General features: G+C 46.7%; 1 protein-coding gene across 1 annotated transcript in view; it reads right to left on the bottom strand.

Moving 5' to 3' along the window:
* Positions 1-16,473, bottom strand: part of OLFM1 (olfactomedin 1) — a 49,301-nt gene extending 32,828 nt beyond the window's left edge. Inside the window, exon 1 of the mRNA XM_083485226.1 lies at positions 15,841-16,473. Coding sequence (XP_083341352.1) covers positions 15,841-15,906 — 66 coding nt within the window. The 5' untranslated portion in view covers positions 15,907-16,473. The remainder of the gene's footprint in view (positions 1-15,840) is intronic.
* Positions 16,474-18,139: the final 1,666 nt, after the last annotated feature.

An 18,139-nucleotide genomic window follows, 5' to 3' on the forward strand; every position in this document is an offset into this window, starting at 1 on the left:
AGTGGCGTAGCATGGGTTGTCAGCACCCGGGGCAAGGCAAGTAATTTGCGCCCCCTAACCCGTGGATTTGCGCCCCTAACCCTAACCCTCAGATGTTGCGCCCGGTGCGGCTGGCCCCCCCTGCACCCCCCACGCTACGCCACTGCTTGTGGCATGGCTTCCCTGGTGAGGTGTGCCTGTCTCCAACATTATTGACTTTCAGGACTTTCTTTACCCAGGTATTTGATGGCTGAGAAAGACTTTTCTCTGCAGCCCTAAAGCCTGAGAGAATGAATTCTAGCATTCAACCCCCTCCAATGCAGGAGTCACAGCTAAAGCATGCCTGACAGAAGGCCATCCAACCTCCGGTTAAAACCCCCCAGTGAAGGAGAGTCCACCACCTCCCAAGGGAGTTCATTCCACTGTCAAATGGCTCTCACCCCCAGAAAGCTACAGTCATACCTCGGGTTACAGACTCTTCAGGTTGCATTTTTCAGGTTGTGCCAAAACCCAGAAGTATCGAACGGGTTACTTCCGGGTTTTGGTGGTCGTGCATGCGCAGTGCATGTGCTTTGCACCTGTGCAGAAGTGTCAAATTGCAACCCATGCATGTGCAGACGCGCCACTGCGGGTTGTGGATGCTGCGGGTTGCGAACGTGCATCCCGCACGGATCACGTTCACAACCCAAGCGTCCACTGTATTCCTAAGTTTTAGTCAGAATCCCCTTTCTTTACATTTGAATCCATTGGTTTGGGGTCCTACCCTCCAGAACTGGAGAAAACAAGCTTGTTCTGTCTTCCATGGGATGGATCTCGATATATTTGAAGATTGCCCTCACGGCTCCTCTCAGTTTCCTGTTCTTCAGGCTAAATATACCCAGCTCCCTTAACCATTCCTTCTAAGGCTTGGTTTCTGGACCCTTCATCATCTTAGTCACCTTCCTCTGCACATGTTCCAGCTTGTCAATATCCTTCTTAAACTAATGTGCCCAGAGATGGACACAGGACTCCAGGTGGGGCCTGACCAAGGCAGAATACAGCAGTCTTATTCCGCCCCTTGTTTTGGAGACTAGACTTCTGTTGATGCAGCCTAGCATTGCATGAATTCGTGTGAATTGTTTTCCCCCCTTTCCTTCTTGTCAATAAATATTTCTGCTCCTCTGAAATTGCAATTGGTAACCCCAAAATGAAACTGGAGATTATTCCATGCAACTTTGGGCTCTGTTTCCAACCTGCCTCCCACCCAACCACCTGCCACTCTGAGGACTGGCAGAGGGACATCAAGACGTGTTTTGATGTTTTTGAAATCCTTAAAGCCCATCTAGTGATGCTCCTCTTCCCACTTGGCAGATGTCTCTGCTTTGCGCGGAGGATGTTTCCTTTCTCAGAGCAGCTGGTCCTTACATCAGCAATGGAACAAGCCACATATGGCAGAAGCATGTAGGCTGAGCAGTGAAGCCCCCAGAATAAAGCAGAGCTGACGGGGAAAGTCTTCATTTCATTTTGAGTACATGAAAAAATGACAATTAATTTTAAATGGGAACAGGTGGCTCTCTATCAAGATTTTAAAATTGAATTAGGAGGTGCCTACTTTGGTCTGGCTTTGCAAATATCGATGGGGCATGACCATCCTGCTTTCCCAAAGGTCCACACACAAAATCCATTCTTCCTATTCCCTTTCTTTTTGACAATACGTCCCCTTCCCTCCCCAGCAAACTCAGCAAAAGAGAGGGAAAAACTCCCTACAATAAGTTTTCAGTACCTCCCTTAACATAAGAACACAAGAAGAGTCTGCTGGATCAGGCCAGTGGCCCATCTAGGCCAGCATCCTGTTCTCGCAATGGCCAACCAGATGTCCCCAATGGGAAGCCCAAAAGCAGAACCTGAGCACAGCAGTTATCTCACCTTCTGCAGTTTCTAGCCACTGGCATTCAGAAGCATTGCTTCTTCCAACTGTGGAGGAAGAACATAATTCTCAGGCCTCTCCTCCGTGAATTTGTCTAAACCTCTTTTAAAGCTATCTAGCCCTCCCTAGTCCCTGTTCGCTTTGAGGACCATGGCTTCAGTTGATTGGAATAAGCCCTCCCTAGGCAATGCCTAAGCAGCTGAGGGTTTCGTGAGATCTTTAGCAACATTCCGGATGATCAGGCTTTGTGCTGTTTAAGAGCAAAATGAGAAATTTGGATCAGTTGGAAAGTTGCTAAAGATGTGAATCGCAAGACAAATTGCAAAATACTCATTCAGTTGGACTGGGGGGGGGGGAGAGTAAGCTTTAAGAATATAAGACGAGCCTGCTGGACTGGGTCCATCTACTCCAACATCTTGTTCTCACGGTGACTGAACAGTTGCCTGTGGGAAACCAGCTAACAGGATTTGAGCAGAATAACAGAACTTCCCTCCTGTTATTTCCAGCAACTGGTATTCAGGTGCATTGCTGCCTCCAGCTGTGGAGACAGAGCATAGCCACTGTGGCTAGTATCTACTGGTAGCTTTCTACTAAAACTCCATGAATTTGTCCAATTTTCTTTTAAAGCCATCCAAGTTGGTGGCCATCACTGCCTTCTGCAGAAAAAGCAATTTCCATGGTTTAACGATGCACTGTGTGATGCAATCCTTTCTTTTATCTGCTCCCTTCCTTTCCTTTCTATACTTTCTCTTGAAGTTTTGGTTATTGACTGACTCTTCCCCTCAAAGAACTTGGGGTTTCAGCACCCCAAGATCACTAGAGACTGAAGGGGCTTCCTGCGTCATCCTCTGGCATATGGGCCTTGGCACAGAGTGTCTTCACAAGCAAAGCTTGGACTGATCCATGAGATGACACCAGCTCAGGTGTCTGCCTCATAAATCAAATCTGATGGCACCTGACCAAATAACATTTGCTTAATTTGTACTGTTGGGTTTAAATTATTCAGGACTTGGACTCCATGTTTTAAGTAGGGTATTGACCACACTGGAGCATGTCCCGAGAGGAAGAGGACAAGGATATTGTGTGGCCTTGAAATCAGGGCCAGCGAGGAAAAGGTGGATGGGGTCAGTTTATACTTGTAGCCAGAAGAAGAGACAGGGAAGAGATGATTAGATAGCTTTATTCATTTATTTAAATTTATATTTAATAAAAGGAGCCCAGGGCGGCAATCAGGAAGCGATAAGACAATAAAAGCATGCTAAAAAGAATTCCAGTACACATGCAGACTGTGAAATATCTCCACTTAAAAGGCTCTTCAAAAGGTCTTCAGTGGTTGCCGAAAAGACAGCAGAGATGGAGCATATCTAACACCCAAGGGCAGGGCATTCCAAAGGCAGGCAGCACAACACTAAAGGCCTGATTCCTATACTGTGCATAAGGGACATCCTGGGGTGATGCAGTGACGGAGCTTCATGCTCCGGCACCAGGGGGCGGAGCATGCCGCCCGTAGGGATGTGACGCGTGTCCGGGGTGTGTGGTGTGCTGCCCGTAGGGGTGTGACGCCAAGCGCAGGTGGGGGTGCAGCCACAATGGCACCCTGCTGGGATTGCACTGCCGGGGGCGGTGCACTCCCCCTGCACGCCTCTTCCTCCGCCAGTGGGGTGATGGCATCTACAGGAGGCTCGATTAGTGTATCCAGATCCTAAACTGAAGCAGTGCCTTGAACTTAGCTCATTTGCTGTTTGGCAGCTAATTTCCATTTTTGCTAGCAGAGTGTGTCCCAGATATCATGCCTGCCTGCCTCTCGCCATGCTATGTTATAAATTATAATGATTGCCCCAATCTTGCCTTGCCTGTTAAGGCACCTCTGCCCTTGATTCCTCCCCGCACCTGTGTGTTATCAGCATGATGAGAGGATACCTGTGGAAACGGAGGAAGAATCAAATGGCAACCCTCCAGTCCATCACTTGAGGTAGCTGCCTCATCTCATGAGCCAATTCATGTCACATTTCACCAACTTCAGCTTTCACCAATAAAGAGAGAGAGGGAGAGAGAGAGAGGTCATTTTCAGCCTCAGGTTATATTTATTACTGGTCTTATCTGTCCTCATAATCAGGATTAGTGTCCTTGTGCAAAGTGATGCCAAACTAATTGCCATTGAACTGAATTGGACAGGTGAAGAGCGTAAGAGGCATTGACCAGTGGAGGGGTATATCTCTCTCTCTCTCTCTCTCTCTCTCTCTCTCTCTCTCTCTCTCTCTCTCTGTGTGTGTGTGTGTGTCTGTGTGTGAAGAGGGCCCAAGGTTAGCTTATGAACAAGAAGCCATCCATTTCATTTGCTTGGCTGTGTATTCACACTTTGGCACCATTTGGAGATGATCCAAAATGTCGGGGTTCGGGGTTCATGCTAAGTACAAACCCCGTGTTTGATATATCAATTGCTCAGCTTGTGGAGCACTGCAAAACACGGGGGGTTTTGCTGCAAAATGCTGCAGGAAAAAAATCCTTGCTGCCAGTTTGGAGAGGACCCCAAATTTGGTGGACTCGTAGATAATTTTTCTGATCCACACATGGCCTTCATCTGTTTTGCTCTTTTATGGCCAGGTGGCAAGGAATAACATGCGGCATGATTATTCCTCCCCCCCCCCCAATCTGAGCCACAGGCATTGCTGGAATTGATTGAGCAGCAAAGATATGGAGCTGGTTGGCCTGATCTGTGGCAGAGAGGCAAAATCTGAACCCAGTCCACCACAGTGGCATAGCGTGGGGGGAGCAGGGGGGGCTGGCCGCACCGGGCGCAACATCTGGGGGTTAGGGGGCGCAAATCCACGGGTTAGGGGCACAAATTACTTGCCTTGCCCCGGGTGCTGACAACCCATGCTACACCACTGGTCCACCACAATCCAATATGCAACTTGCCCATTTGAATTGTTGCCCCTGGGTTAAGGGCTCGTCCACACTTCCACTTGTTCAGTCACTTTTCTCTGGGAAAACCCACTCTTTATCACTGAATTAGAGCATACGCCGGTTGGGTTTTCCATGGATTGATGTTTGCTCTGATTCAGTCATAAACAGTGGATTTTCCTGGGGAAAGTAGTGGGGCAAACAGAAAAGACCACTCAGACCTGTGGCTAGAAAGCATGGGACAAGCAAAAAAAAACCCTCTTAACCCCATGCTTTCTAGGCATAGGACAAGCAGAGAGGTGGACGAGACCCTAGTCACTCTGGCTTCTTTTAGGGCCCCCTGTGCTCCACTAGGAGCATGAAGGCATCAAAAGGTCCCTCTTCTAACATTGGTCAGGGAGCTTGGTGCCCTTCAGATGCTTCTGGACTCCGTCATTGTGTCAAATGACCAGGCATGGTGGGAGCTGTGGGGAGGGCCAAAGAGTCCAGCCTTTCCCCCCACTGCTCAATCCTGCATGGATGAGACCCTCTTTCACAACACCAGGCACCTGGTTCCATGCTGCTTAACAAAGTGGGAGTGCTCGACACAATCCCGTGCATGCCAAGATGAGGCTGGAGATCTCAGTACCCAGTCGCTCTGGGTTCCAGGGGCCTCCATATATATATATATCTGGGGCCACTTTTGAAGGGAAGTGGATTTCTCCACAAGAGATTACCTTCTTCAATATGAGCTTCCAGAGTTTTTAATCAATACAAATGAGTGAATTGTGTTTATTGCATTATTCCATAGCCCATAACAGAATAGAAGAAAACACCAAGACTTTCATAAAAGTGTGGAATCACAAATGAAATTATATCTATCAATCATCTGTCTATCTATCTATCATCTATCTATCATCTATCTATCATCTATCTATCATCTATCTATATCATCTATCTATCTATCATCTATCTATCTATCTATCATCTATCATCTATCTATCTATCTATCTATCTATCTATCTATCTATCTATCTATCTATCTATCTATCATCTATCTATCTCTATCTATCATCTATCTATATCATCTATCTATCTATCATCTATCTATCTATCATCTATCTATCTATCTATCTATCTATCTATCTATCTATCTATCATCTATCTATCTATCTATCTATCTATCTATCTATCTATCTATCTATCTATCTATATCTCTATCATCTATCTATCTATCATCTATATCTATCTATCTATCTATCTATCTATCTATCTATCTATCTATCTACTTACCTACACTCAAGATAAACAGAACTTTGCTTATAAAACACACACACTTCTTTCTAGTCCCTGGCTGAATCCTGTATCCATTCTGTCCTTCCCTCTCTTGGACTGTTGGTGATGAAGAGAGGAGGCTTTTTGGCTGGCTCTCTAGGTAGACACAACACCTGACCATGGGCTAATTTCAAGGTGCTGGTTTTGGTGCATAAAGCCCCATGGAGCTTGGGACTAGGATGCCAGAATGATTGTCTCACCCCTTACACACCCTGTCAATTACTGTGCTCTGTGGGGGAGGGCCTTCTGCAAATGCCATCTTATCAGAAGGTCTGTTCTGCACAGTGAAAGGAATCAGTTCTTTGGCATTGCTGCACCTTTCCTTTGGAACTCACTTCCCTTTGGTATTAGACAAGCACTGTTTTTGGCATCCACTGAATACCTCCCTCTTCCAACAAGCCTTTGAAATGGAGATCTTTCCCAGTCTGCATCTGCACTATAATTGTTTTAAAGATGTTTATTATGATTTTATTGCCTGTTCTTTGCCACTCCAGGCTCTTTCGAGCGGAAAGGCAGGGCTATAAGCAGAGCGGAAGGAAAGGAGGACCTTTTTCTGCCTTCCCTCTTCCAGCTACTCCATGAAGACTGGAGAAGAGACCCTCTTAAGAATATTGGGGGGGGGGTAGGCAGGGGAAGGACTAGACCATGCGAAAAATGAACATAATATTTTAGCTGCAGTTCATTCATTTTCAGCTTTGTATTCTTGTTATAAAAAAGTGTGTCTAGACATTCTGTTGTTGCGCCCATAACCTAAGTTTAAGGTGCCATTTAGCTCCTAGGTTTCATATCTCAGTTTCTAACACTGGATATAAGAAATCAAGGCGAGAGAGAGAGAGAGAGAGAGAGAGAGAGAGAGAGAGAGAGAGAGAGAAGCAGTGGACATGCTTAATTTAAGCTCATTCCTTCATTCCTTTTCATGAGTCTACTCTGAGTATAGCTAGTAACACAGTTTGACTCCAACACTAGAGGAGAGTGTGTACCCAAAATGCTTATGTTATAGGTTTTGAGGGGGCAAGGATCCCCTAAACTCCTGGGTGCCAGATCCTCCCCAATAATTCTTGGATTTAGTAAAAGTTAGAATTAATCAAGGTTTGATTAAACTGTACCAAACTTTGAAATCCCTATACCCTGCTAGTGCTAATGACCCAGGCCAGCCTAGCAGAGCTCGATGAGTGAGGACACCCTGCCCTGAGCTCTGGGTAATTAGCAAAAGGCAATACCAGAGATAGGTGGGGAAAGTTTCCTGGGTTACAGTGGGCGATGTGGTAAGCAATATAGGAAAAGAAGTGTTCCTTTTGCAAGCAGGAGGGGCCCAGAGAATGCAGTCAGGCAGTCTGTTTTATGCTGCAGAGAGGGTCAGACATGATGTTTGGGGTCTCTTGGAATCTGAGGCTACAGCAATGAGAGAAACAGGACCCTCTTGGGATGAAAATGCCCTGCACTCTCTCCATCTAGGCGCAGGTTGTATGTATGTGTAAATAAACCACTTGCAACCAGTGACGGATTTATGTATAAGCTAAACAGGCTATAGCTTAGGGCCCCACTCTCTTGGAGGTCTCCGCCCCCCAAAAAGGAAAAAAACCCTGGATGTACATTTCCAAAATATAAGATAAAAAACAAATGAAATAAAACCTACACACAGAAACAGTATTTTGTGTTGTGTAGGCTCCTATTTGTTGTGTGCAAATGGCTTTAGATGCCTATTAAAAGGTAAAGGTAAAGGGACCCCTGACCGTTAGGTCCAGTTGCGGACGACTATGGGGTTGTGGCGCTCATCTCGCTTTATTGGCTGAGGGAGCCGGCGTACAGCTTCCAGGTCATGTGGCCAGCATGACTAAGCCGCTTATGGAGAACCAGAGCAGTGCACGGAAACCCCGTTTACCTTCCCGCCGGAGTGGTATCTATTTATCTACTTGCACTTTGACGTGCTTTTGAACTGCTAGGTTGGCAGGAGAAGGGACCGAGCAATAGGAGCTCCGTCGCGGGGATTTCATAAATTATTAGTTTCATAAATTACCATATAGCATATATTCAACACAAAACAACAATTTGTTGTTGACAAAGGACAGCTGGACATATAAAGGGCCCAATTACCTTCAGTAGCTTAGGGCCTCATCAAATCTAAATCTGGCCCTGCTTGCAATCCCTGGAATCTTGCTCCACTCATGGAGATTGGGGTGGCATGTAACATTACATTAAGGAAAATTTCTTGCAAAAATGTACATGTTTGGGGGCATATTAGGAGAGAAGTGTGTGAAAACACAGGCAAAGCTTTACAAGGGATATTTCTTTTTTGCATATTGATGCAGAAATGGCAGGGGTTGGGAATAAAGTTATGACGGGAGAAATGAGAAATGGAATGAAATAGTCTGATTCAGGGGAAGGGGTGGCAAAATAAAGCAAAGGCCCCCAAACACATCCTACCATAATTGATTACTATAAAGATTACTAAGATAATGAATGCAAAGTGATCTGCACACAGTTTGCTAAGTGCTACTCATTACCGACATGTTTAGTGCATCGTCTCAGTTTATAGGTTCCCACACCTCATAAGAGAACAGGTCGGAATAAAGCAATCAAAAGCATGAAAAGACCCAGCTCAGTCATGGACTTGCTATGAATAGAACAAATCTAGAATGTAAAAAGCTGCCTTATACTGAGTCAGGTCGCTGGTTCATCCCGCTCAGTATTGTCTTCACTGACTGGCAGTATCTGTCCAGGGCTTCAGGCAGGGGACATTCACAGCCCTACCTGGAGATGCCACTGGGGATTAAATTTGGGACTTTCTGCATGCAAAGCAGGTGCTCTACCTCTGAGCTATGGCCCTTGACCACCAAACTAAAGAAGATTCTGTTCCACCTGATGAATTAAGTAGGAAGGAAGGAAGCTGCCTGATATCGCGTCAAACCCCAGGTCCATCTAGCTCAACTGTGCCTACACTGACTGGCAGCAGCTCTCCAGGGTTTCAGGCAGGGGACATTCCCAGCCTCACTTGGAGATGCCATAAGGAATTGAATCCAAGACCTTCTGCATGCAGAGCAGGTGCTCTACAAGAGAGCTGTGGCCCTTAGTTTGGAATGAATTGCTGAATTAAATAGGAACCTTGAAAACATCCTTAGGCAGAGTCAGACCATTGTTTTTGTCTAGCTAAGTACTGTTGATAGGCTGTGGCTCTCCAGGGTTTTATTTCCGTAGCCTTAGCTGCGTGTTATCAGGGACTGAACCTGGTTCCTTTCATCACTGTTGCTTTTTAAATAAGATTTTATTCAGGTTTTTTGGGATTACAATAAGATAAAAGAAACAAATCTAAATAAAAACAAAAACAGAGGGGGGGAGAGAAAAGGAAACTCAAAAAATAGGAAAATATAAAGGATTTCCAATTTTCCACCTGTCAGTTACATAAAGGAAATTATTCAAAATATTCACTCTAGAATGACACCCAACCAATCAACTTTCTGTTAGGCAATATTTTCCCAGTCTTCAGACCCAGACAGTTTCCCTTTCACACAAAACAGATTTTCCTTTTTGTACAATAAAGTCCAAGAATATATTTATAATAATAATTATTAATAAATGCCAGCAATAGATTTTCTCTAATCAAATCAATTCCTTCCAGCCTTGTCCACAAAACAGTCCCCCCGCTGTGATAATATATGAAATTATATTCCATAGTTCTTTACTTATTATGTATTAATTAGATTGCACCCAAATCTGTATCTTCCTTTCCCATTTCCTGTTGTATTTGCAGTGGTTTTACATCTTGATTTTAAAAATTATCCCTTCCATTTATGCTTCTTTCATTATTTTTTCCAAGAAAAGTGCCAGAGGTTTGATAGCTTTCCCCTCTGAATTCATTCCAAGTTGTACACAGAGTCCTTTCCCTCTCAACTCTATCTCTGCCAGCTCAGAATGTCTCTCCATCTCTCCATCCATGGCTCTATTCCACTCCCCCAACATCACAGCTCCGCCATTTGGCTGTTCCGTTCCTTGAGACACCTGTGTGAAGGACTTTTCCATTTTACCATCTGTTGCCTCCAACTCTTACCACCTCGCCCTCCTAATTTAGCAATCGTTCATACTGTTCTACAAAGTTTCTGAGTCCTCTTTAATTCCACTTCCCATTTCATCCTTCTCTGATCTGCTTTCATTCACCATTTTATCAGAGACATCTGGCTGGCCATTGTGGGAACAGGAAGCTGGACTAGATGGGCTGTTGGCCATCTAGCCAGGCTCTTCTTATGCTCTTATGAGCTGATCTTCCTACTCTACTCAGGCATGTGCTGTAGACTTTAGGGGGTGGAGGTGTCATCAGCCTCCTCAATATTCCTTAGCAGGGGGCTCAGTCCCCCAAATACTGAGAGGGTGAAGAAGGCCGAATTGCCAAGCCGAGCACAGCGTAGCATCAGTGGAAGGCTGCAATGGCCTGCACAGTGTCAGGAGATACTGTGGGGAGATGCAAGGTCACACCTGCTTGTGCAACATCTCCTGACACTAGTGGAAGGCTGAACTGGCCTGCACAGTGTTGGGAGATGCTACACAGGTTTGTGCGACCTCGTGCTAGGTCGTGCCAGCCCCTGCAGCATCTTCTGACACCATGGGGACCAGTGAGGCTTGTGGAAGGCTGCACCGGCCTGCGTGGTGTCTCCCTACACCACACAGGCTGGTCCAGCTTTCTGCTAGGATGCACCGGTCTGGCCTGCATAGTGTTGGGAGACATGTATGATGTCACATGAGTGCAACATGCATCACCCCCCCCCCAATCTTTGGGTCAACCCGGTGCCTTTGCTATGCTGTTGCAACATTTGTTCCATTGGCTCCGAAAGCAGAATGCATATTCTTGCATTTAGCCATGAACACTGTTTTTCTGAGCCATCATGGACAAACACAAACCTTTCCCCATGGACCAAAACATTATATCTCCTTAAAGGTCAATGATGCCTTTCTTGGGCTGGTTTTCAGCAGGGATGGGGAGACAGTGGTTTGGAGGAGAAAGAGAGAGGCCAGGAGAAGGAATTGGAAATGTAGATTTGGCACAGAAATATAAATGAGATCCTGCAGGCAATGGGGACTAGGTGGAGTCTGGAACAAAGCCATTAGTGAGGACTGTGTGTGTCAGGTGAGCAAGATTAATGGAAACCTGAAACCCTTGCAGAGTCCAGGAATTAGAAACTGGGCTAGGTGGTGAAAGAGCAAGAGCTTCAATTTGAACAGCCCAGGAAGATTCCTTTGCAAAAATCAAATAGCATTGAGTTAGCAAAGCAAGGAGCAGGAACATAGGACCCTTGGTCCATCAAGTTCAGAATTGTCAACATTGACTGGCAGCATCTCAGCAGGGTTTCAGGCAGGGGAAATTCCTGACCCTACCAGGAGATGCCAGGGGCTTAATCTGGGATCTTCTGCATGCAAAGCAGATGCTCTGTTACTGAGCTACTGCCCTTCCCAGGAACATAGGAAAGCTGTCTTATACTGAGTTAGATCATTGGTCCATCTAGCTCAGCATGGGGTCCACACTGAGTGGCCACAGCTCTGCAGGTTTTCAAGTTGGAGCCTTTCCCCAGCACTGTCTAGAGATGCAATTGGGGCAACTGCCATCTGGGACTTTCTTCACACAAAGCAGTTTATCTACCTTTAAGCGGTGGCCCTTCACCTCTATAAAGCAAGGTTCCAGTCCTCATTGTTCTGGACAAAGGGTGAGATTACAATAGAATTTAGAAAGTTGCCGTATACAGCAATGGACTATCTATCTATCTATCTATCTATCTATCTATCTATCTATCTAATCTTCCTATACCCTTATATTCACCAGGATTTAACTGGGAGCCTGGAGAAGCTTTAGCTGTGTCCAGTCAGATGTATGGTCAGAAATACGTGTGAGAGAAGCATTTCCTCCAGAAGTGAGCTCCCAACATCGTCCTGCTGCTTCTAACTTGGAACTGTGGAAGTGGAAATATTTCCACAGCCCTCGCCTCAGATCTATTTGCATGCCCAACAACCAACTATAGCAGACAGGAACTTTTGTTATTCTCCTGGAAGCTCACACTACCATGGCTTCCAATCCATTACACAATATTCACACAATAAATCTAGGCTAGGTTCGAGGTGCTGGTATTGGTGTATAAAGCCTTATGCAGATTTTCCAAAAGATCACATCATCCCTCCTATATGCCCACTTGACTGCTGTAATGGGTAGAACTGTCACTGTGACAAGTGCCACATAATAACCATTGTGCATTTGTAAGGAATTGATATTTTAGTGTCGCAGCACCTACACTTTGGAACTCCCTGCCTATTGAAATTGGACAGGCATCTTCACCTTCTCTTTTCGGCACCTGCTAAAAGCATTTGTGTTTAGACAAACCTACTTGGAAGTTGCTCCAAGTTTTAATCTGATTTTACCCTACTGTTATTTTAACTTTTTTTGGAAGTCTTAAATTACTGTTAATTTTTGTTATTGGTTATTTTATTCGCCTATTTTTTTTTTGGGGGGGGAACTACATTGAGGTTGTTTTTTTTAAAAAAAAATTAAGCAGTGCATAAATTTCATGAAATAAACAAATAAAAATCCCCTACATCTCCAACCAACCCCTGTGTTGTGCAGGAGAAGGCACCCTGCAGACACAGTCTTATCAGGAGGTCTGCAGGATGCTGGAAGTGGGCCTGCAATGGGAATGGAGCAGTGCAAGCCAGGAGAATGAAACCCACACATTCAGAGACTTTCTTTCCAATGCCACCATTACCACACCAGCACTTTTCAGGCAAAGAGTGCACAGAGGACCAGGAGACACCCTCCTCCAAATCTCACCTCAGCCATAAATTCATTTCGGCCTATCTGCCACCCCCACCCCCCTGTTCAGCCTGCATTGTAGGGGATAAGTAACAACAATATTGAACTGCCTCTCAGAGTTGTTATGTAAGGATGACTGAATCCCTGTAACATGTTTTCAGTACCGTAAACTGTTGTGCAACTTGTGGTCATCATCAGTGATGCTCTGGTTTGGAAATAACAACAACATTAATATTAATCCCTGGATATGCATTTATCAAATCATAATTCAGTTAAAGGGAAGCTGCTTTGTGCAGAGTCCAAACATTGGTCCATGTAGCTCAGTATTGTCTACACTGACTGGCAGCAGAAGCTCTCCAGGACTTCAGGCAATACCACCTGGAGATGCCATTGGGGGTTGAACGTGGGACCTGCTGCATGCAAAGATGCTCTGCCACTAAGCTATGGCCCTTCCCTTAAACAAAAAGTAACAACCTAGTCCTTATTGTTCTGAATAAATAGGAATGGGGTAACCTTCTGCATACAACACAGATGCTCTGCCACTGAGCTGTGTGGCCCTCTCTCCTCCCCCCCCTAATAAATTAAGAGTCATGGTTCTGAGTAAAAGACTAATTTGAATAGGAACACAGAAGACTGCCTTGTACTGAGTTAGACACTGACTGGCAGCGGCTCCTCGGGGTTTCAGGCAGAGAACATTCTCATCTCCACCTGGAGATGCCATTGGGGATTGAAGCTGGGACATTCTGCATGCAAAGCAGGTGCTCTGCCACTTGAGCCATGGCCCTTCCCCAATTAAGCATGGTGTGTGTATGTGTGCATAATCATTGATTTCTTATTATTGTCACCACCATCAGTCTCAGGACACAGGAGACAAGCCATGCCCTTTCTGCCACCTGGTTCACCCACCACCATCCGTCTCTGGGGTATATGCAATAAACCTGAGAGTGATGCTGAGTGAAGCCTGTCCCTGTCTCATTTGTCCTCCTCATCTACTTTCCCACCTGCCTCTCTCCTCACTATTCCTGTGTCCAGATGCAGAATGCAAGGACCTGTTCCCCTCCCTCTCTCCCTGAAAAATGCCTCCATTGTCCTTGACCAAAAGATGGGGAGGGGTGAAGAACAGGTGCCTCCGATCATAAATGCAATTTGGAGGAGTATGGGCTACACTGGAGGGGTGGGGGTGGTGGGTAGGGAAGGGGCACCAGCTACCAGTTTGAGACACCCCATGAAAGAAATGCCTCCCCTATTCATCTATGGGGGTAGGTGGGAGATAGAGAATTGTACCACTCAGCAGGGATACTTTAGCACAGTGTTGTCTCAGCACATTAACAGACCAGCTGCTCTTTGTCAATTTCAGGGCAAGTCTTTCCCGTTTCACCCTTGCCTTTGTCCAACCCTGGGACATGCGCAGTTTCCCTTAATAGGCATGATCACCCCCTCTCTCTCCACACACTCACACCGAAATTTTGGTTGCCAGGTGCAAGCCTTCTTCAGCCTCCCCCCACAAGCCAGACCTCCCCACTCCCAAACTCTCTCTCCCCATGCCTGATTTATTTATTTTTTAAACCCACATCCTTCTAACACCCTCCCAGTTAGCCACCAGTCCTCTGTATTATTAAAAGACCTGTGTTGGAAGCAGTTTTAAAGATGTGTTCCCTTCAGGTTCAAAGGAAACCAGGCAGGGAAACAAGGGAAGGGATGTAAAAGGCAGGAAAATGGCAGGATTTCCCCCTCTGAACAGAGTAGAAAACAGGGATTCTTTAAGAGAGGGTCCTATTCTTATTCCTATTTACTCCCTTCCTTTCTCTCTTTAGACACAGCTTGGATACAGCATATCCAGAGGACTTCTCACCATGCCCTCACCCCAACACGGGATGGAAAAACGGGCTGAAGAAAAGCAAATAACTCCCTATGAAAAAAGTCATCTTTTTCTCTCCCTTGCAGACTCATTTACCTGGTTGGGGGAGGGGAAAGTGAAGGTGGGGGGAGGGCTCCCACACTCTTCCAGCAAGAAACATCCAAGTGGCATTTGAATACCACTCTACAAATCCCAACACCCTCCACTTCCTTTGATTTTTCTTGAAAGGGTAGGAAAAGACACAGGTTGTAGAATCTGAACTTGGAAGCATACATAGTCAGAAGCATTGCAGGGGGTTGGAGTAGAAAACCCCTCGGGTCCCTTCCAACTCTACAATTTTTGAAATCTATGAAATAATAGATATTTTGAGGTCTGCAGCTCTTTTTTCAGTTTCAAGTCTTGGATGCCCATCTCCTCCTGGCTTATCCTCTTGCTAAGTAACTTGAGAAGTATCTGCCAGGCCAGATTTCCTTTAGAGGCTTCCCCTAGAAGCAACGCCCCCATTTCCCCCCTCCCTCCCTCCCTTCCTTCCTAGCGTCCCATCTGCTCCGCACCACTCCCAAGATTGTGGGTGGTGTGGGAAGCACCCAGCACCCGTCTTCAGGACATTGGATAGCTCCTGCCACCGCTGACCTCAGTCTCCTCTCCTTCCCACTCTTTCGCCCCAAACGAAAAGTGCGAAAGCACAAGACAAAAAGGGACTCTGCCCTTTGGGGCAGGACCTCAACTTTTAATTGAAGTTGCAGCTTGTGTGCGCGCGCGGGGGAGCATTCAGGCATCTGATCTCCAAAGATGCAGCGGTTCTCCACAAATGAAATACATCAGCCTTAGACATCCCCACCCTCTCCAGACCAATTTTAGCCCCCCCCCCCCGCCCCACAGAAGGAGGAGAAAATAAAATGACCTTTAATGGCATGCTGGTTTGGAAATGTGGGGTGAGGGGGAAACGGTGGAGAAGGGACAGCTGAAACGCTTCTGTGCTTTTGTGTGTGTGTGTGTGTGTGTGTGTTTGTGTGTTGAGTGGTGTTGGTTGTGCATGGCATTAATGGGAGGGGGAAGGAAGGATGGGGTGACGTTAGGGTGAAAGGCACCTACTTGGGTGAGTTCTGTGCCCATCAGGAGGAGGAAGAGGAGGCTGAGGAGCTTGCTGGCGGGTCGCATGGCTCTTGCGGGGGGCTCCAGGCTCGGGCATAGACTGAGCCGCCTCGTCCTCGGGGCTTGGTGGGGTGGGGGTCTCTTCCTTCCTGCTGCCGCCGCCTCTTCAGCTCCCGGATTCCGTCGCAGTCCGTTGCAAAGGATGCTTCGCTGCCTCTCTTGAGGAGGTTCAGCACCACCCTGGGAAGGGACAGCGACCAGCTTCAGCGGCCCCGGGCATCTTCCTCTATTTCTGGCAATGCGCCCCCCAGTTCCCCTCTATCTCTCGTCCTCTCAGAGCTCTTTCCTTTCCCGGTCTCTGGTTATATGATTCCCCCCCACTGGGTGTTTCAATGGCTCCCCTGATCGGAAAAGCATCGGAGAGGAAGGATTTCAAGCCAACCCCAAAGGATGGTGTGTCTTTCTCCTTTCTCTCTCCTGCCAAAAGTTTGCCTTGGAAAAAAAAGCGGGGGGGGTTGAGGAGGAAGGAGGAAAGAAGGGGGGGCTAAAGTAAGGATTAAAAATAAGAAAAAGAGAGAAAGAGAGGAAGCTTTGCAAGGCACTGACTGGGAAGGGGGGGGGGCTGTCGGAGCAGGATGTGACATCAGCCAAGGCGGGGTGAATTTGACTAAACAGAGGGAAAGTGAGGCTGGATCGGGTGGGTGGATGCATTGGGAGGGAGGGGAAGGGGGCTTACCAGGGGTCCAGGGTGTCTGGAAAGACTTCCCCTCCCCCCAGATCGAGAACAGCTCTCTATGGTCAGACCTCCACTTCTGAAGATGCACCCCAGCTCCATATGGGAAAACGTAGACCCTCCTCTAAACCTCCCGTTTCAACTACGCTTCATGCCCTCCCCACCCCAAAATTCCCACGGATGGGGGAGTTCAGGGGCAGATCCACGTGCTCAGTGAACCTTTACTGGAGATAAACTGGGAAATACTAAATACTGGGTGCTCCCCCCCTCCAATAATGACAACTGCTTTGCTCTGAATATGCAAGGTGAAGGAGCTTTGTGGGTGGGTGGGGGGCAGCGACTGAGTGGACACGCCCTGGCAGTAATAGCCTTCCCAGGAGGAGCAGTCCCTCTGTGGAAGAGAGGTAGCTCAACGTACAGGACACCTGCTTTGCATGCAGAAGTTCCCAGACTCAAACCCCAGTTGCATCTCTAGGCAGGGCTGGGAATGCCCCCTGCCTGAAACCCTGGAGCTCTGCTGCCAGCCAGAGTAGATAATTAATGCTGAGATATAAGGCAGCTTTCTCCCTTCCTGTTTCAGTTCTTTATTCAGAACCATGAGGACCAGAATCGTACTTTTATATTTCTGGGACGATGCATAGCTTGGTGGAAGAGTACCTGCTTTGCTTGCAGAAGTTCCCAGGTTCAAGCCCAGTGGTGTCTCCATATAGGGCTGGGAAACCCTGGATAGCTGCTGCTGCTCCCAGTCAGTGTCTGCACCACTGAGCTAGTTGGACCAGCATGACTCTGTATAAGGAAGTTTCAGAGGTGTACCTAGGGTCCCTTTTGCCTTTGGCAAGCTGTATCAGCACCCTCACAGGGAAAAAACCCACACACTTTACTGCAATAGCCACATTAGAAATGACTACATTTTATGTGACTCAAGTTCTCGAAGCATCTGGAGTAACTGCGTGGCAAGGAGGAAGGGCGAAAAAACTCACGCATCTTTGTGCCATGGTGCAAGATCTCACCATGACAGAGGTGTCACATTGCCATAATAATATACATTATACACGCTAGTGGTCTACCTTCACATCACCTTGGCACTTCTCTTACGGCTCAGCTCCCAGCTCTTTTCTAAACTCACAACCTTACACAGATAACTGGAGATGGTTTTCTGGAGTGGTTTTTGCGCCACCCTGGGCCTGTGCCCATGGTGGGGACCAGTTTCACCAACCCCTAGATATGCCTCTGAGCTGCGTCCTATATTCCAAAGCCCTGACACTGGGATATGGTGGTGGTGCTGCCTCTTCCCACCCAGAAACTCACAGTGGTAGGATTTTCCAGTGAGATCCTGACTCAGAGCATCTTTCCCCTTTTGCTTGTTCATTCCAACTCCAATATGGACATAATAATAAGAATAGGATCATCGAATATTTAGAGTTGGAAGTGACCACAAGGGTCATTCAGTCCTGGAATCACAGCCAAAGAAACCTGAACAGGTCACAATCTAATGGTAGACTTTATCTGCAATGGCAGCAGCAGAGTGCTTAAAAAAAACCAAATATTTACAAATTCAGAAGAAAA

This window comes from Podarcis liolepis (assembly GCF_965112155.1).
Source record: "Podarcis liolepis genome assembly, chromosome: Z".
Taxonomy (NCBI): Eukaryota; Metazoa; Chordata; class Lepidosauria; order Squamata; family Lacertidae; genus Podarcis; species Podarcis liolepis.